The sequence below is a fragment of the Lagenorhynchus albirostris genome, chromosome 19 (genome assembly GCF_949774975.1).
Source record: "Lagenorhynchus albirostris chromosome 19, mLagAlb1.1, whole genome shotgun sequence".
Taxonomy (NCBI): Eukaryota; Metazoa; Chordata; class Mammalia; order Artiodactyla; family Delphinidae; genus Lagenorhynchus; species Lagenorhynchus albirostris.
The window spans coordinates 1,663,133-1,682,525 of record NC_083113.1 but is presented as its reverse complement, the minus strand read 5'-3'; the positions used below and the strand labels follow the sequence as shown (position 1 = coordinate 1,682,525).

Genomic DNA, 19,393 nt, shown 5'->3' with positions numbered 1-19,393 from the left:
AAGAAAAAAAAAAGAAAGAAAAGAAAGAGACCGAAAGTAGATGGCAGGAAAGACAGGAGAGAGAAATTAATAGGCGAGAAATCCGGCCTTGGGCAGAGGCGGCCTTGGGCGACCCCGCCTGGACTCTGTGCTCGGCGGCCTCGTCGCTGAACTACGTTTCCCGGTAGGCCCTGGGTGACTGGACGCAGCACCTAGAGCGCCGTCGGGGGCGGGGCCCACGCTGCCTCCTCCAATCCCAGCCGTCGCCCGGCAACCTCCGCCTCCGCCGCCAAGATGGAGGCTGGATTCGGCCGCCGCCGGGAAGCGGCGCCTGAAGCCGGAGATGGGGAGGGGCCGCAGCTCAGTCGGCCCACTTGAGGAAGCCGGCCTACGTCGCGGTCCGGAGGTGAGAGCGGTCGGGCGCGCGGGAGCCCGGGCTCCGGGGGGAAGGGGCCGAGGCGCCTATACCCTTGGTTCCCGTGGGGGGAAGGGAACGGACGCGCGCGAGGGGGCCAATCGGGGGCCTCCGGCGGCCCCGCGGCCTTCTGGGAAATGTAGTCTCGAGCCTTCCCCGTGGGCGGGCTTGGGGACTTTCTAGAGCGGGAGGGTGAAAATGAATGAATTTAATTTAAAATTGTGGGTGAGGGACTTACCTGGTGGTGCAGTGGTTGGGAATCGAACCCTGGTCGGGGAAGATCCCACATGCCGCGGAGCAGCTAAGCCCGTGTGCCACAACTACTGAGCCCGCGTGCCACAACTACTGAAGCCCGCGCGCCTAGAGCCCATGCTCGTCAACAAAGAGAAGCCACCGCAGTGAGAAGCCCGCGCACCTCAACGAAGAGTAGACCCCACTGGCTGCAACTAGAGAAAGCCCGTGCCGTGCACAGTTACGAAGACCCAACGCTGCCAAAAATATATAAATAAATAAATTTATTAAAAAAAAAATTGTGGGTGAGCAGGCGAAGGCAGGCATGTGGAGAGGGAGGGATGGGCGCGTGAGTGGTTTGGAATTTGGGGCCTCCTTCCAGGCAGGAAGCCTTCCCCATGCCCACCTCCCCTTTAAGCCAGGTGCAGCCCATGGGTCCCTGAAGGTACTCTTCCTCGGTGCCATAGACACTCCCAAAATACAAAGACCTGTCAGGTACTGTCCTTGTTTTTCACACGCATTCCTTCAAAAAAAAACTTTTACTGTTTTGATCAGGTGCTACTTTCACATGGTTTGAAATGCAAAAGGGACAAAGCGAGAAGCCTGCCTCCATCACTATACTTCATTAAATAATTCAGTCAGCAAGTGACTGTTGGATGCCTCCAAAGTGCCAGGCTCTCTTCCTGGGCCTGGAGACCCAACAGAGTGCTCAGTAGGTACAGCTCCTGCCCTCAGGCAACGTGTGATGGATGCATAATAAAATATAGGTGGGGAGGGCCTCTCTGATTAGGTTACATGTGAGCAGAGACCTGCAGAAGAGGGAATAAGCCATGCAGATTACAGGGAAGGGCCCCCAGTGGGCCAAAGAGCCACAGTATCTAAGGCCCCTGGGTCGGGAGTGCCCTTAGTGTGCCCTGAGGATGTGGTCAGGAGTACGCAAAGGACAAAGGAGGCCCTTGACAAAGCTGGTGATGATTGTGGCTTTGACTCAGAGGTGGGAGGCCTGGGAGGGCTCTGAGCAGAGGAGCCACTGTTTTGTTTGCTTTTTTTTCTTTGCCGCGCCGTGCGGCTTGCTGGGATCTTAGTTCCCTGACCAGGGATTGAACCTGTGCCCCCTACAGTGGAAGCCCGGAGTCCTAACCGCTGGACCGCCAGGGAATTCCCCCCGACTTGGTTCTTAGAGAATCATTCCGACTGCTGTGTGGAGAACCACCTTCCTCCTCTATCCCCAGGTACTCCACGGTGGTGGCAAGAATTAAGGAGGTTACCTTCTGTGTTAGTTTCCTGTGATTGCTTTACCATATTACTACAAGCTATAGTGGTTTATTTATTTTTAAATTAATTAATTAATTAGTTTATTTTTGGCTGCGTTGGGTCTTCGTTGCTGCATGCGGGCTTTCTCTTGTGGCAAGCGGGGGCTACCCTTCGTTTCGGTGTGCGGACTTCTCATTGCGGTGACTTCTCTTGTTGCGTAGCACGGGCTCTAGGCGCGCAGGCTCAGTAGTTGTGGCTCGCGGGCTCTAGAGCGCAGGCTCAGTAGTTGTGGCGCATGGGCTTAGTTGCTCCGCGGCATGTGGGATCTTCCCGGAACAGGGCTCGAACCAGTGTCCCCTGCGTTGGCAGGCGGATTCTCAGCCACTGCGCCACCAGGGAAGTCCCGACTTAGTGGTTTAGAACAACACAAATTTATTATCTTAGGGTCTTGGAGGTCTGAAATCTGAAATGGGGCTCCTGGGCTAAAATCAAGGTATTGGCAGGGCTGGTTCCTTCTGGAAGCTCTAGGCTTCAGTGGTCACATTGCCTTCTGACTGAGTGAAATCTTCTGTGTCCTCTTACAAGTATCCCTCTGATTACGTTTAGGGCCCACTGGGATAATCCAGGATAATCGCCGCCTCTCAAGATTATTAACTTAATCACACCTGCAGTGTCCCTTTTGCCCTGAAAGGTAAACTTACTCATAGGTTCCTGGGATTGGGATGTGGATGTGGGTGTGGTTAGGAGCCATTATTCAGCCTCCCACACTGATGTTCCATGTCTCTGAATAGCATGGAGATGTTTCTGCTCATCAGTGTCTGAGAGATGGGTCAGGATTTCTAGACTCTCTTTGCATCTCCTTGTGGTTGCAGGAGGTTTTCTGGGGGAAGAACAAAGTCTCCCCACAGCACTTTTTTTGGTCTCATAAGCTAAAACTAAATGAAATGCTCATCTACACGCAAAGTATGCTCGGAAGTGTGTATGCAGTGTCTTTAGCCTTAGGGAGAGAAGGGACTGGGCCTGCCTCTGAGGCAGTGCTCAGCAGGGCTGGGGGCCTTAGGTCAGAGCATGGGAAGGCCAGGCAGTGGTCCAGACTCTCAGGTACTCACACATTAATGCCCATGTGTTCTCCTCTTCAGGCAGAGGCGGGCGTGGCAGGAGAGGCCCAGAGGCCATCGTGGGCACGGCAGTAGCTACCGTGGACGGGCAGTGGGGAGAGAGCTTGTTGAGGTGCATGGCTCGGGGAAGCGGCATGAAGACAACTCCCCACCCGCAGGTGCTGGGGAAGGCGCCCCTTGGGATTGGCCTCCGCCACAGTGCCAAGCGGGACCGGAAGTCCATCACCCTGCATGTGAAGTTGGAGGTGCTTCGGAGGTTTGAGGAGGGTGAGAAGCTGACGCAGATCGCCCGGGCCCTGGGACTGGCCACCTCCACGGTTGCCTCGATCCGCGTGAACAAGGATAAGATCCGGGCCAATTCCCAGGCAGCCACGCCCGTCAGCACCACCCAGCTGACCCGCTGCCGGGGTGTGCTGATGGGCCGCATGGAACGCCTCCTGAGCCTGTGGATTGAGGAGCAGAAGCGGCAGAACCTGCCTGTCAGCACGCTGCTTATCCAGGACAAGGCGCGCCGGCTCTTTGCCCAGCTGCAGCACGAGCAGGGCAGCGGCGCCCAGGCCGAGACGTTCGGGGCCAGCAATGGCTGGTTTGCCCGTTTCAAGGTTCGCCACAACGTGCTGTTGACGGATGAGCCGGCTGTGGCCGACGCCCAGGCTGCCGCACGCTACCCCGTGGTGCTGCGCGCCATTGTGGAGGAGGGCTGCTACTCACCACGGCAGGTCTTCAACGTGGACGAGACGGGCCTGTTCTGGAAGCGGCTGCCTGAGCGCATGCTTCTGGCACTGGAGGGGACAGCTGGGCCTGGGCCCAAGGCCTCTAAGGACCACCTGACCCTGCTGCTTGGTGGCAATGCGGCTGGGGACTTCAAGCTGAAGCCCCTGCTGGTGTACCCCTCGGAGAACCCGCGTGCCCTCAGGGGCTGCTCCAAGGCCAGCCTGCCTGTGGTCTGGCGCTCCAACCGCAATGATTGGTTGACCCCTAGCATCTTCCAGGAGTGGTTTACTGGCTGCTTCTGCCCAGCTGTGGAAAGCTACTGTGCTAGCCATGGCCTCCCACACCGCGCCCTGCTGCTGCTGGACAGCGCACCCTGCCACCCTGTCCACTTGGGTGGCCTCTCAGCCCATGTGCGTGTTGAGTTCCTGCCCAAGAACACGTCAGCCCTGATCCAGCCCATGAACCAGGGTGTCATCGCCGCCTTCAAGGCCCATTATCTGCGCCGCACGCTCAGCCAGCTGGTCCAGGAGACGGCGGGTACAGACCGGCCCTCCGTGCGGGAGTTCTGGCGCACCTATACTGTCATGACCGCTGTAGACAACATTGCTAAGGCCTGGGCAGAGCTGCAGCCTGCCACCATGAACAGTGCCTGGAGGAAGCTGTGGCCCGAGTGCGTGCCCGCTGGTGCCCCCGAGCCCAACGCCCTCCCCCAGCTCCGTCACAGCATTGTGACACTAGCCAGCCACGCAGGCCTCGGGGATGTGGCTGAGGCCGATGTTGCCCACCTGCTGCAGGCCCATGGGGAGCCCTCGTCCCGCAGCATCCCCCAGGAGGTGGAGGTTGGGGGTGTCAGTGACTCTGGGCTGCCCTGTGAGGCGCGGAAAGGCTTGGCCTCCAGAAGACCAGAGTCAGATCTCATGGAGGCCATGGTGGGTGTGGAGACTGAGGAAGTAAGTGTGGGTGCACTGCGCCCTGAGCACCTGGCCCAGGCACTGTCCCACTTTGCTGCTGGCCTGCGAGTCCTCATAGAGAACGATCCCAACCGGGAACGCAGCCTGCGGGTGTCCCGGGGTGTCCACTGTGCCCTCGCCCACCTCCGAGAGCTGCAGCGGGAAAGGAGGCGACAGGCTCGGGCAGTTGCGGGGCCTCAAGGGGCCCCATGATGGTGGCAACAAAGGAGTTGGCAGAAAGCCTGCACTCACCCCAGGTGGGGCCCACAGAGGGTGGGCAAGTGGCCAAGGGCACAAACCCTGAAGGACAGACCTCTTTGGCTGTCCTGTGTGATTTAGGGCTTGGGCCTGACCTCAGATGAGCTTTGTCTGATGATGCTTTGTTTCTGGAGGGTAGACACTGCCACTTCTCACCCATGGTTCTCATACCTCATGCACTGCCATCTTTGTACAGTGGCACCCAGAGTGTCAGGCTTGGGGAACAAGAGGGTGGTGTTCTCTGATTGGCAGATGAGCGGCGGGACCCAGGAGTGCCCATCCGTGTCAGAGACACACCCTGTAGGACAGCGGTTGCCAAGCACAGCCCACCAGGGTAGCCTTCCTTGTGGTGAGGGGCCAGGGTTGAGACAAGCCTCTCCTATTTGCCAGCCCTGACCTGTCCGTGCACCGTTGTTACTCTTCGTAGCCAACTCTAGGTGGGGGTTTCCTGCTCTCCTTGCTCACCTTCCGTGCTATCCTCACTCTTTCTGGCTTCCACGGTTTGTGTTGTCTGAGGTTTCTGGTACCTTCCCTGTGCCCGAGCCTATGGGCGTGTGTGGCTTTCCTTGGTTTGGAGATGTTTTCTTCCCTGGGTTTCTGTGCCGTGGTTGTCTTGGCTTCCCTCCAGCCTCTGAGGCTGAGCCTTCTGACACTTCGATGGTCTCCCAGATCTAGAGCTCTTTGGAAAATCTCAGCCATTTTTGAGGGCTCAGTGTCTACCTCAGGGTCAGCTCCCAGCACATTGGCTGCAGCCCAGCCTCTCCCCAAGGTTAGAAACATGGCTCCAATTCCAATGGATTGGCTCCTTGGACGGTCTTGTTATCTCCGTCATTCCAGCTTGTTCTCCTGTCCCCCTAGATTGTAACAGCAAGCACACTGGGGTATCCACTTGACTCTGTAGACATACCATATGGGCCACCAAAACCCAGAGAGTCATCAAGGGAAGGAGTTCTTGTACTCCAGCTAGGAGAGCCACAGGCGGTGAGACAGGGCTGCCTGGCCTCCTGGACTCCTTTCGACACAGGTACCTGCATGTGTCCGTGAACGTGTGCGCGCGACACACACACGCATGCCAAGAGTAAAGTTGGGAGAAAGGATTCCTTCTACCTCTGTCCCAGCTAACACTTGAAGTGCTGGGCCTGCTGTCAATACGTAAAAGGGGCCGGAGGTCAGGGAGGGGTTCCAGGGTCCAGCCTTCCTGGGAGAAAGGTCAGATGAGGCCCCTTGTTTGCTTTCTTGGGGAGAGTGGCAAAAGGGATGGCAAGGAGAAGTAGAAGAGCTTTTCTTAGGAGCCTGGTGACTGACTGGATTAATAAACTGCACAAATTATAAGCACTTGTAATGTGCTAGGTGCTGGGGAGACCAGGGTGGGAGAGACTGGCTTCAAGAGCTGCCGGTCCAAAGGCTGTTACATTCTGTGTGACGACGGCTATGACGGGCGACTTGTGAGGGACCTAAACCTAGCTGGGGTCAGAGGAGAGGACATGATAGGGAAGACTTTTTGGGGAGGTGCTGCCCCAGCTTTTGGAAACCGGTCATTTCAAAATGCCAGGCATCACAGAGGGGCCTGTTTTAGACGGCCCAGCACGGTTTGGCTGGTGAAGCCCTGAGGACGGGGAAGCAGGAGCAGCCTCGATGGAGGCGGAGTGCGGCACAGCAGCTGAAAGAGGCAGGTGACCAGGTAGGAGGAAATGCCACATCCGCCGGGCGGGAGTAGAGAGGCAGCTGAGGGGCAACCTGGCACAGTCGAGCGGACGGATAGCGAGGGGAGCTGAGGTCGCGCGGGCAGGGCGTGGTGGAGACAACGCGCGGACGGGCCCATCTGGCTCCATAACTCTTTACCTCGGAACCCGGGACACCGCCAGTCGCACCACTGGCGCCCCCTTGCAGGCCCCTGAAGAACTCCATTTCCCGGCGGCGCCGAGCGCTGGTGCTCGCTGCCTTCTGGGAAATGTAGTGTCTATAGGTCACCCGGGCTGTTGCTGTGGCGGGCCAAGGACTACATTTCCCAGAGGGCTTCGCGGACAGGGCCGGGCTTGCGCACGTTCCACTTCCGGGCGCCGGACGTCGCCAAAGAGTTGCAGAAGTATACTGTTACCTCCCCTTCACCTCCGTGCGCTGGCCTGTCGTGGGGAGGTGGGTGGTTGCTAGGGAAGGGAGGGAAGGGGCGGGGTGGGCACAAGGCACCGGAAGTAGTCCTTGGGACGGACGGAAGCTCGTGGTCCTGGGGCCCCAGGGTGGTTGGTCTTTGTTCCAGCACGGTGTCGTTTGACGCCGTCCGCCTGGCTTCCTGGGGCGGTGAGTCTGGGCGCGACGCGGTGGAGGCTTCGGAAAAGCCCGGGGTAGGGTGTGCAGCTGGCCAGAGGGCGGCAGGAGAAGGGGGGCGGGGGAACACCAGCTGCTTTCCGAGGACTCCGGCGAGTCCACGGGGAAGGGCGGCGCGTGGGCTGCTGGGACATGGAGTCCGGCGGGGCTGGGCCTGCACCGGAAGTGATTCTGGGCCGAGCTGGGCTCTCGCCACGCCTCGGGGGTCGTGCACGTGCACCCGCGCTAGTCCCTTTCTCGGCGGAATTCCTGGGCTTCTGTCCACCATTCCACCCAGCTCCCCCTAAACTCACCTCCCCTGGAAAGTCTTCCTGGATTTCTGCAGCTCAGACCACCTCTTTGCTCCTGCTGCACCTGCGTGCGTCCCTCTATAAAGTGAGAGTGCGGGCGGGGTGGGGGGGACGCTCCCCGCACAGGGGGATTAAATCCAGATCCTTCCCTGGCCGAAGGCTGTGCAAGTTCGCCCAGGCCACACAGCCTTCGCATTTGCTGATTCCGCTACGTAGACCGTCCTCCACTTTAGCTGTCATCTCAGGGTACTTGGGGGTGAGAGCCGGGGGTTGGGGGCTGTTGGATGGGGCGACCTGGTTCAGGGGAGCCCTGACCAATGCTTTAAAGACGTGCATTGGCATTGAAAATGATCTGTGTTCTTTTTTCTTAAATACTTATTTATTTATTTATTTTTTGGCTGTGTCGGGTCTCAGTTGCGGCACGCGGGATCTTCATTGCGGCGCGTGGGCTTCTCGTTGCGCGCGGGCTTCTCTCTAGTTGCGGCTCGCATGCTCAGTAGTTGTGGCGCGCAGGCTTAATTGTCCCGCGGCATGTGGGTTCTTAGTTCCCGGACGGGGCATTGAACCCACACCCCTTGCATTGGAAGGCAGATTCTTAACCACTGGACCATCAGGGAAGAAGTCCCAATCTGTGTTCTTTTCTGAAGTTACAGTGGTAGCAAATGGCCGTTGGCAGAAAAATTCAGGCGCTCTGCAGACATTACAAAAGAAAAAGCAGATGTCCTCCCCCAGTTCCTTTCTCCAGAATTGCCAGCTGAGGCGTTGCTGGTTTTCAGGATCCTTTTCTGAACACTTGTAGCAGTAGCTCCTGTTTTTTGTTTTGAAATTTTAACATTAGTGGGAAATTTAACATTAGTCAATTGAGGAGGACCACAGCTTACTTTCTTGTTTAGCACTGTAGCGTGGACGTCTCTCTCACTGTCCATTGTTGACCTTGCCTAGTTGAGTTGGGCCAAGCCTCTCAGGCCCCATAGGATTGTGCCATGAGGGAAGGAAGTCCTTCCAGTGTAGGAACCAGCTCTTGCTCTCCCTGTGCGGCTGCACTGCAGCCGTCCCCACTACCATCTTGGCCTTCCAGCCTGTCCCCCACATCACTCTTTCTAGTGCCCCACAGACTGCATCCTTCACTTGCACGGACCCTCCCTGGGCACTGAGCCTCTGCAAGTTCCCGCCAGCACCTCTGCTTGGCTGCTGATGGGGTTCTCTCCACCCCTGAGACACTGGACACGTCCACGCCCCATCCCCAGGAGCAGCCCTCCTACTGGCCCAGTCTGGCCTGAACTCCTGAAGGCTTCCCTGCAGGAAGCGCTCCCTCACTGTCCTAACCAGATTCCCAGTGTGAGGCATCCTCTTGAGGGCACAGATAGGGAGGTCGAGGCTGGAGGTGTTCCCCCTGCCAGGTTGTCAGCTGGCCAGGTGTGGGGACAGTTTCCGCCACAGCAAGTGACCTTGCAGGCTATGAGTCGGTGGAGGGGTGTGGGTGGCCCATGGCCCTGATTGGTTGGGTGTGTGTCCCAGGAAGACGGTGTGTGTGGCCTGAGTGAAGGCAGAGAGGCCAGCTTCCCCAGGTTTCGCCATGGCAGCCGACCCAGCACCCATCGGTCAGGAAGAGCTCGTGATCATCAAGATGGAGGAGGATGAGGCCGCCCTGTGGGATCCTGAACCGTTCTTCAAGCCTCAGCCCCAAACCCTGTTGCCTGGGCTTGGTAGGGACCCCCGGCAGTGCTTCCGGAGCTTCCGCTATGAGGAGGCAGCAGGGCCCCGCGAGGCGCTGGCCCGGCTCCGGGAGCTGTGCCGCCAGTGGCTGCGGCCCGAGGTGCACTCCAAGGAGCAGATGCTGGAGCTGCTGGTGCTGGAGCAGTTCCTGGGCGTGCTGCCACCTGACACCCGGGTCTGGGTGGAGTCCCAGTGCCCCGAGAGTGGCGAGGAGGCTGTGGCACTCGTGGAGGACCTCGCTCAGATGTTGCAGGAGACTGGTGAGCCACGGGGGACTGGGCTTGGGGGCAGGGAAAGTGCAGGGGGACACAACTCATGACGCCGGGTCCTGAGTGCCTGCCCGCTCTGCCCAGGCCCTGTGTCCTCATCTCTGGGAAGAAGACTCAGAAGCTGTGACATGTTTGGAGACTTTTCTAGACTCTTAGCCTCCCAGAGGTGTGAGCCTGGGGTTGGCGTAGCATTTCCTCTGCTCAGGTGCACTGGCCTTCTTTCTCTTCCTTTTCTCCTTCCTGACAAAGTCACGGAGTGCGTGCCATGTGGCAGGCCCTGTGGGTCCAGCAGGGAAGGGAGAGAGGCAAGGTCCTTGGCCTGTTGGAGCCCAGTCTGGTTTGAGAGTTGGGACAGTGAGACCTCCAGTCACAAGTAGGGTGTCTTTCTTTCTCTAGAGGGGGTGGAGGCAAGAGGAGGTGGGCACAGAGGTCGGCCCGGCCAGGGGTGGCTTTGCAGTTCGTGCTGTGTGATGTCTTCACCTTGGACGTGTGCTTCCGCACCTGTGAGGAGGTGACAGCCGTGCAGCAGGGAGGAGAGATGGTTGGTTACCACCTCGGTCCACCCTGGCGTGTGTTTACTTATTTACTCGTGTATTTGTGCAGTTCCTTTTGCCTGCTTGGCCCCTTGTATCGAGGGGTGGAAACCATAGCACTTAAACAAGCAAACAAAAACCCAGCTTTATTAGGCTCTAACCCACATAATCAAAAAATTGTACACTTAGTGGGTTTTAGTATAGTCACAGGTTTGTAGAACCATCACCCGTGTCTAATGTCATCACCTTCAAATAAACTCCGTGCCCGCCAGCAGCCACTCCCCATTCTTCCCTTTCCTAGTGCCTTGGCAGCCAGCAACCTGCTTTGTGTCTCTGTACACTTCCTTATTCTGGACGTTTTATTAAATGGTATCATACATTTGCTGGAGTCATACATGGCTCTTTATGATGGGCTGCTTTCATCGAGTGTCATGTTTCCAGCGTTCATCCACAGTGTAGTACCTCAGTCATCTTTATGCCTAGTCATATTCCGTTGTGTGGTTATACCACATTCTGTTTATTCATTTATCTGTTACGGTTATTTGGGTTGTTTGTACCTTTTGGCTGTTACGATTAATGCTGACGTGAACTTACGTACACTTTATTCTCTTGGTTATATAGCTAGGAGTGGAATTGCTGGATCACACGGTAACTCTGGCCTTTTGAGGAACTGCTAACACACCAGTTGTTTTAAGAGAGGGGACTTAATGTAGAGAGTGTAACCTAGGCATTGAAGGAGTGAAAAAGTACAGAAAGAACTCTAAGGTGTCATGGCGGTAGGAACTGCAGGGAACTGTGTCCGCTCCGGGAAGAGGTCGGAATTATGACAGTTAGAGACTCAAAGGAGGGGCTGGGAGGTGGGGCTGCTGCTGGATGGTGCTGGGGTCTCCCAGGGGGACAGCATGCAGCTGGTTCTGCGCATGTTGGAAAAACTGCAAACTGGATCTAGCTGCTGCTAAAGAAACCCTTGATAATGCACGACTGGTTTTCACCCAGGCATGAACGTGAGGTGCAGGTGAGACACCTTGTACGCATGGGTCCACGGTCCTCCCAGGGTGTCTGGCTGTCGTGCTGGGCTGTTCTCTGAGCCATGGGCAGCGTTTGTCGTCTTACGGGACTGTTCTTAGGGAACTGTACCAGTTCCCAGCTTCCCACGGAACGGATGCTTAGGTGATGCACACTGTTAAAAGAGATTTTGCATCGTAAGAGTGTGGACGTTGGCAAAGCAGCCTGCTGGCACTGAACGGACTTAGGCCTGGTGCTCTCGAGGATCCTCTGGGGCATGCATGGTTATGTCCACTCAGCCCTGAAGCCGCATGGTCTCACGTTTACACGAAAACTCCTGCCTTTGCTCCGTACCCTTACCTGCTCTCAGCCTGTTGCTGGCCCCTTCGATGTCCCCACATGGGAGAGGGTAGGGCCCGGCCCTGGCTTTCTCTGGGTGGTTTTGGAGATGACTGCTCTGATGCTATCAGGGAGACCAGGATGATGTCCCAAGCTCTTCCTTGGCTGTCACTGTTGCTGTGTGTTCGGGGGTCCCAAAGACCCCCCTTAGCCTCAAGTGATTTGCTAGGAGTCACAGAATTCAACAAGGCTATTATATTCGTGGTTGTAGTTTTATTACGGTGAAAGGATACAGATTAAAGTCAGCGGTGGAAAAAGGTGCCTAGTCTGGGAGATACCAGGCACGAGATTCCGGGTGTCCTTTCCTGTGGGAGTCGTGTGGGTCGTGCTTAATTCCCACAGCAGTGATGTGCGACGACACGCACAGGATGCTGCCACTGGGGGGCTCCCCTGCAGTGACGTCCAGGATTTTTACTGGGGGTCAGTCACCGAGTTACGGAACATGACTGACCTTAGTTACTCAGCCTGAACTCCCGCCAGAGGTCAGAACTGTACAGTGTGGCCCAGGGTTACTACCATGTCACATTGTTAGCATGAACTATCTGTGTGACCCAAGAACTTAGGTAAACAAAGATGTTCTTATCAGGCAGAATCTTCCAAGGGCTTAGAGGTCTCCTCCCAGGAGCAGGTCAAGGGCCAGACTTTCGTTTGGAGTGTGGAGGGTTTGGACAGCTCAGGCCTGCTGAGTCAGCCCTTTACTGACCACCCAGCTGCAGCTGAAGGAAGCTTCTAATGACTATCTCCTTGGTGTTTCAGTGACTTGGGTTTCAGGGGCCTTGGGTGTGTTCTTGAGGTACGTATGTGTGTGTGCATCGGAAGGGGCTGCCTGTCAGCCAGGGTACGGTGTTCTCTGTGAATCAGAGGACAAGTGGTGTGTCATCTGGCTCAGAGCGTCTGGCCAGTAGGACATGTTGACCTCCGGATTGATTAATGGGCTTGGGTGCCTCACCCCTTTGTCCCCAGGGTGGGCCTGCAGACACTAACACTGCTCTTTCCCCTCAGCCCTGGCCCAGGCCCCTCCCGAGGACCAACGGTTTGGAGACCTGGCAGAGCCGGCCAAGCCCTTCACGGATGGAGCTCAGGTGAGCTGTGAGTTCTCCAAAGTCAGAGATGCCACATCCTGCGGGACCCAGCCCGCCTCCCACCCCCCCTTCACCCCAGGCCGTGGAGGGTCACATTCAGCAACTGTGCCCAGCCCCCACCCCCACCACCCCTCGCCCTCAGGCTGGGCTCAGGACCTGCCCATCACCCTCTCCCAGCTCCTGGGTCTGAGGATGGGGCCTCCCCAGGCTCACACCATTTGAATACAGAGTACAGTAAGTCCCCTACACGCAAACCTCCAAGTTACGAACTTTCAAAGATGCGAACATGCGTTCGCATGTCCAATCACGTAAGTTAGTTCACGTGTCTGGCGTACATTGTCATGTGCGTGCATCCTCTACAAGTGGTTGTGCTTTTGTGTGCTTTACAGTACTGTATAGAGTACAGTAGTACAGTATCTTTATTTCAAGCCCAGGATGTCCGGAAGCAAGCGTAAAAGCAGCGGTGATGTAGCGGGTACTGCTAAGAAGCGCCACGCGATAACGATGGAAACAAAAGTGAAAATAATTGAGAGAGTGGAGCGAGGCGAAAAGATGGTAGACGTCGCTCATTCTTACAACCTGAATCGTTCAACCATCGGCTCAATCGTAAAGAACAAGGACAAGATCATGGAACATGTGAAGTCTGCTATGCCGATGACGTCCACAATAATAACAAAGAAGCGTGGAAAAGTGATGGAGGAGATGGAGAAACTTCTCAGTGTGTGGATGCAGGATCAGCGTCAGCGTCGAGTCCCACTCAGCTTAATGCTGATTCAAGAGAAAGCCAAGAGCCTTTATGAAGACTTGAAGAAGAAACACGGCGAAGAATCAGAGGGCAAATCTTTTAACGCCAGCCGTAGCTGGGTTCACCGGTTCAAGGCTAGAGCCAAACTTCACAATGTAAAAGTGAGTGACAAGGCAGCGAGTACAGATACAATAGCTGCCCGGGAGTTTCCTGAAACGCTTCGAGAAATTATCGATGAAGGCGCGTATTTACCCGAGCAGGTGTTTAATGTGGACGAGACAGGACTGTACTGGAAGAGGATGCCGGACCGAAGTTACATCAGTAAGGAGGAAAAGTTGATGCCGGGCTATAAAGCATCAAAGGATAGGCTCACGCTGTTGTTTGGTGGCAACGCTTCTGGTGATATGAAGCTGAAGCCTCTGTTAGTTTATCATTCGGAGAACCCAAGAGCCCTTAAAAACATAGCCAAGGGCTCTCTTCCTGTTGTGTGGAAGAGTAACCCCAAAGCCTGGGTTACACAGGCCATTTTCCAGGACTGGTTTTTCCACCACTTTATCCCGGAGGTAGAGAAATACTGCTTGGAGAAGGACGTCCCATTCAACATTCTTTTGCTGCTTGACAATGCTCCGGGCCACCCCCCATTCATGGACGACTTTCATCCCAACGTCAAAGTAGTGCATCTGCCACTGAATACTACGGCGCTCATCCAACCTATGGACCAGGGAGTTATAGCGACTTTCAAGAAATATTACTTACGTCACACTTTTCGTCAGGCAGTAAAGGCGAGTGACGAATCAGGAACAACCTTGCGACAATTTTGGAAGGACTATAACATCTACAAGGCCATAAAAAACATTGACTTTGCCTGGAGTGAGGTTACGGCCGTCACCATGAATGGGGTTTGGAAGAACCTTTGCCCGAAGTTTGTTCACGATTTTCGTGGATTTGAGAAGGTGGATGAGGAGTCCAAAGAGGTCTTCAGCAACTTAGTGACCCTCAGCGAGAAGCTGGAGCTAGATCTGCAAGAGGACGACTTCATTGAACTCCTTGCCGTGCAACATGAGGAGCTCACTAATGAAGACCTGATGGAATTGGAGGCCCAGAGAAAGGATGAAGAGGGACAGGAGGAAGAAGAAGTAACTGAAGAACCGAAGAGATTCACGACGCAGGAAATGGCAAGGGGGTTTTCTTTATTTGAGGAGGCGCTGTTGGTGTTTGAGGCACAGGACCCGAATGTAGAACGGTACACGAAGGTTGCAGCAGCCGTTCAGAATGCAATCCAGTGCTACCGTGTCATCTATGACGAGAAAAAAAGAGCTACTACGCAGACATCACTGGATCGTTTTTACAAGAGGGTGGATAGAATTAAATCCAGCAAGGAACCAGAGCCTGTGCCATCCACGTCAGGCGTGAGTGAAATTGCAGCTTGCCCTCCGTCTCCTACTGCTGACGATCCTTCAGCCCTCCCATCTCCCACCTCCTCTTCCTCCTCCAGTCAGTAACTCTTCCTGCCTGTTCCCTTGATGCCAGCCCCTGGATGCCAGCTGTTGTACTGTACTACGGTACTTTTCAAGGTACTGTACTGTAAGATTAAAAATGTTTTCTTTATTTTTTGTGTTTGTTTGTTATTTATGTATTATTCGTGTGAAAAGTATTATAAACCTATTCCAGTACAGTACTGTATAGCCGATTGTGTAAGTTGGGTACCTAGGCTAACGTCGTTGGACTTACGAACACATTGGACTTACAAACGTGCTCTTAGAACGGAACTCGTTCATACGTAGGGGACTTACTGTAGTTGTCGTCTCTCTTGCACAGAGATAGAAATACAGCAGTCATTATTTATCCTCCCATTTTAAAGAAAAATTTTAAATGTATATAAAACATGTATATGCATTATAAAGTAATTCAAACCTTAAGAGAAGCACATAACGTTGAAACCCCACAGCCAGTCTTCCTCTCTGGAGATGGCCACTGCCACCCATCGTACACCCTTCCTCTTTCCTGTACACACGTGCAATTCACACACATGGGCGTGTGTATGAACGGGGCACACAGACATTTCCAAAGGAAGCCCATTAACGCTCTGCACCTCACTGATTTCACTTCGTCTTGTGTTGAGGTCCCTTCCAGTGGCACAGGCAGCTCCAGCCTTTCTTTTTAGTGGCTATCTTGGAGTCATGTGCCCAGCCCCGCTAGGGAATGTGGGCCGCTGTTGGTTTCTCATCCCAGAACACACACCCTCATCTTGGCTGCTGCCCCTCTGGCTCTTCTGCCCCTGGGCCTGCCTGTCCTCTGGGTGGCCTCAAGACACAGGGACCAAAGCTTATCTCTGTGTCACGGGGTGCCTGCATGTCTTTGATCCTGGTGGGTAACCCAGGGGGCTTCCCCAGGAGGACAGAGGGACTTGCTCACACGTGGGAAGGAGGGCAGACCAGCCAAGGAGCATGGCTGGGGTCTCCTGCCAGGTGAGGGGGGAGAGTGGACCACACCCTGGCCTTTCCCACCCTTGACTGCCATTCCTGGTCTTCCTGAGACACTGCGAGGCCTGGGAACGCCTGCGGTGGCCCTGCCTAGATCTGCCCAAGTCCGGCTCAGCCGGTGTCCTGCCGGCAACTCTCAGAGAACACCCAGGGCTGCTTTACTGTCAAACTCCCATCACCAGTCGAGAGTGTAGAGCTGGGCTCTGAGAGATGCTGCTCCTGGAAGAAACAAGGTGCTTGGCCCACCCCCCTGTGGAAGGACACTGGGAAGTGGGTCTCCTTGGCCACCTCGGGGCCCCAAGGCTGGAGGCAGGCCTGCCCCTCGCCGGGTTCTCCAGGAGCCCGTCTGGGTAATTGAACCCTGCACAAGTATTTCCTTCATTAAAAAAACCAAAAACAGGGACTCCCCTGGTGGTCCAGTGGTTAGGACTCCGCTCTTCCACGGCAGGGGGCACGGGTCCGATCCCTGGCTGGAGAACTAAGATCCCCCATGCCGCGCGGCTTGGCCAAACCAACCAAAAAATCAAAACAACACACAAAACAAAAACCTTGAGTCCTGACACCCTTAATTAATGACATTGCTCAAGGTCTTGCGAGCTCGGGGCCATGAAGCGTGTTGGCTCCATGGACAGCTCGTTCCTCTGCTTTCCCGGGTTGCCACCAAGCTCTGAGCTGAGGTTTATACACTGTGGCTGCCCGTGCCTGGGCCCGGCTATGACGTGCTGGTAATTTCTGGGTTCTGTATTTGGCCTGACATCAGTTTGTGGTGTATTACGCCACCCTGGATGCTTCAGGAGGCCGGCGAGTAGGTGACCGGGGATGGTGGTGTCAGCGGGGAAAAGTGGTAGAGGGTTTTCAGAAAAAAGTGGAAGAGTGGAAGGAAAGTGGTAGAAGGTTTTCAGAGGCTTGCTGCAATCCTGGGGGTGGAGTTTATTTAGTCCACGGGGCCAGAACTCATCGAGTGGCCGGATGTGGCCCCGAATCTCCCACCTAAAGAGAGACTAGTCAGGGACCTCTAAGGGTTTTACCCAGGCCCTTCAGCACTTCCCACCGGTAAACGTTGTCTCCCCATTTTACAGCGGGTCAGGGCTGGGGCGGCAGCGGCCCTGAAATCAGCGGGCTCAGGGCGGGAACATAAATATTCTGTTGTGGTGTCCGGAGAGAGTGATGCGGGCCCGAAGCCCCCCCTGAAGAGGCCGCCGAGGGCGGGCCAGCGCCCAAGTGCCAAGCGGGACCGGAAGGCCATCAACCTGCAGGTGAAGCTGGAGGTACTGCGGCGCTTCGAAGCCGGAGAGAAGCTCAGCCGAATTGGGAGGGCACTGGGTCTCTCCACCTCCACTGTGGCCACCATTCGTGACAACAAGGACAAGATCCGAGCGAGTTCCCAGGCGGCCACCCCGCACGCGGCCTGTAAGCTGACGCGCAGCCGCAGCCTGGTGATGGAGAACATGGAGCGGCTGCTGAGCGTGTGGATCGAGGACCAGAACCGGCGTGACGTGCCGGTCAGCGTGGTGCTCGTCCAGGAGAAGGCCCGCAGCCTGTTTGAGGAGCTCAAGCGGGCGCAGGGTGAGGGCTCCGAGGCGGAGACTTTCGGCGCCAGCCGCGGCTGGTTCGCGCGCTTCAAGGCGCGGCACGGGCTGCGCAGCCTCGGGGCCGGAGGCGAGGCGGCGCGCGCAGACGCAGAGGCTGCGCGCAGGTATCCGGCGCTGCTGCGGAGGGTGATCCAGCAGGGCGGCTACACGGCCCGGCAGGTGTTCAACGTGGACGAGACCCGGCTCTTCTGGAGGCGGCTGCCGGGCAGGACGGGCCCTTCCATGGCGGAGAAGCCAGGCCCCGGGTTCACAGCCGCCCGAGATCTCCTGACCCTGCTGCTCGGCAGCAACGCCGCCGGCGACTTCAAGCTGAAGCCGCTGCTGGTGTACCCCTCAGAGAACCCGCGCGCCCTCCGGGGCTTCTCCAAGCCCAACCTGCCCGTGCTGTGGCGCTCGCACAGGAAGGCCTGGGTCACTGTGAGCCTCTTCCAGGAGTGGTTCGTGCACTTCTTCTGCCCCGCTGTGGAGAGGTACTGCGCCCGGCACGGGCTCCCGTATAAAGCTCTGCTCGTCCTGGACAGCACTCCTGGCCGCCCAGGGAACCTGGACGACCTCTCCGACCACGTGCGCGTGGAGTACCTGCCCAAGGACACCACGGCCCTCATCCAGCCCATGACCCAGGACGTGGTCGCCACGTTCAAGGCCTGCTACCTGCGGAGGGTCTTCCGCCTCTTGGCGGCGAGGGCGGGAGGCGCTGGCGAGCGGTCAGCGGCCTCGGACTTCTGGCGGGACTATAGCATCCTGGACGCTGTGCACAACATCTTCGAGTCCTGGGAGGAGGTTCCGCCCGCGACGTTGAACCGGGGTTGGAGGAAGCTGTGGCCCGAGTGCCTCCAGCACGACGCCAGCCCCCGACCCGGGGAGGCCCTCCCGCAGATCAGGCGGGACGTCGTGGCGCTGGCGCACGGCTTGGGTTTCGGGGAGGTGGCAGAGGCGGATGTGGCTGAGCTGCTGCAGAGCCAGGGCGCAGACCTGTCCAACGAGGAGCTGGTGGGGCCGGAGCAGGAGCTGGCAGCCGGGGAGGAGGGTGAGGACAGCTCGACGGCTTCCCGCCAGCTCACGGCCAGGTACCTGGCCAAGGCCCTAGCACATTTCGATGCTGGCCTGCAGATCGTCAGGGACAACGATCCCAACCTGGAGCGCAGCCTCCGCGTCTGCCGGGGCGTGAACAACGTGATCAGCTGCTATCGGGAGCTCTTCAAGGAGAAGAGAGGCCCCAAATAGTGTGTGTTGAGGGGGAGGGGGTGTTGGGAGTTCTGAGGCCTCCGGACTTTGTTGGGGAGAGGGGGTCCTCCCTCCCCATCTTTCACATGGAAGTGACACTGGTCTGCATGTTTCCATTTCATTATATTAATCCCTCAAATGTTTTTCTGTCAGCAGATAATTTAGTGTCTCAAGTGAACTTCTCAAATACATGGTTTTAGAAGCCTTGATGAATTCTCAAGTGACTTTATTGCATCCTGGGCCCTTTTGGAGCAGTGCATCCTCGGTTTCCTAGTGGAAGCCCATGAGGAAGCCGGAGTCACCGGGTAGCACCCCTGGCACGGTATTCCTGCCACCTTGCTCACTGCGCTGAGCTCTTCCTGTATTCAGAGCTGGGGCTCACGGAGCTGAGAGGGGTTCAGAGAGGGGTTCTGCTTGTTTTATGGCCCGCTCACCCTTCAGCTGGGCTTCAGGACCTGCAGGCGGCAAAGGCTGACCCCGGATGAGCACCCAAAGAGACTCAGGGATCCAGAGAGTGGGCCTGGGTGGGAGGAGTGTCCGGCCACACACCTCCCATCTCTGTTCTCCCGGGACACTGGATGCGTCTATGTCATCCTGTTCTGTCCTCTGAAATGATGCTGTGCCCCTGCTGACTGGCCGGGGGGGAGGGGGGCCGGGAGGAGAGACTACATCCCGTTGTGGGTGAGCTGGTGAGGCAGCACATTCGCCAGGCTCCCCGGCCCCGGCGCGGGCGTCCTCACGGCTGCAGGCCCGGCTGCAGGCCTGCTGTTAACTCTCCCTCTCTTCTTGTCTCTCTCCTCTGCTGCTCCCT

The 19,393-nt window shown here is 56.7% G+C and overlaps 1 protein-coding gene across 13 annotated transcripts; it reads left to right on the top strand.

Annotated features, from left to right (window-relative positions):
- The first annotated feature begins 262 nt into the window (after positions 1-262).
- Positions 263-18,780, top strand: LOC132509459 (tigger transposable element-derived protein 1-like). Of its 13 annotated transcripts, none has more exons than XM_060130523.1 (4): positions 263-385; positions 3,019-4,661; positions 12,459-12,538; positions 12,973-14,891. In XM_060130523.1, exons 2-4 carry the CDS (start codon positions 3,114-3,116, stop codon positions 14,783-14,785), a joined length of 3,441 nt encoding a protein of 1,146 aa, XP_059986506.1. In that variant the 5' UTR covers positions 263-385; positions 3,019-3,113; the 3' UTR covers positions 14,786-14,891. The 13 variants fall into 13 exon arrangements, with proteins under 13 accessions (XP_059986506.1, XP_059986509.1, XP_059986511.1 ...); XM_060130526.1 differs by lacking the exon at positions 3,019-4,661 and adding an exon at positions 9,053-9,510 and having other exon boundaries at positions 292-385; positions 12,953-14,891; XM_060130528.1 differs by lacking the exon at positions 263-385 and adding an exon at positions 9,053-9,510 and having other exon boundaries at positions 4,231-4,248; positions 12,953-14,891.
- The last annotated feature ends 613 nt before the right edge of the window (positions 18,781-19,393 follow it).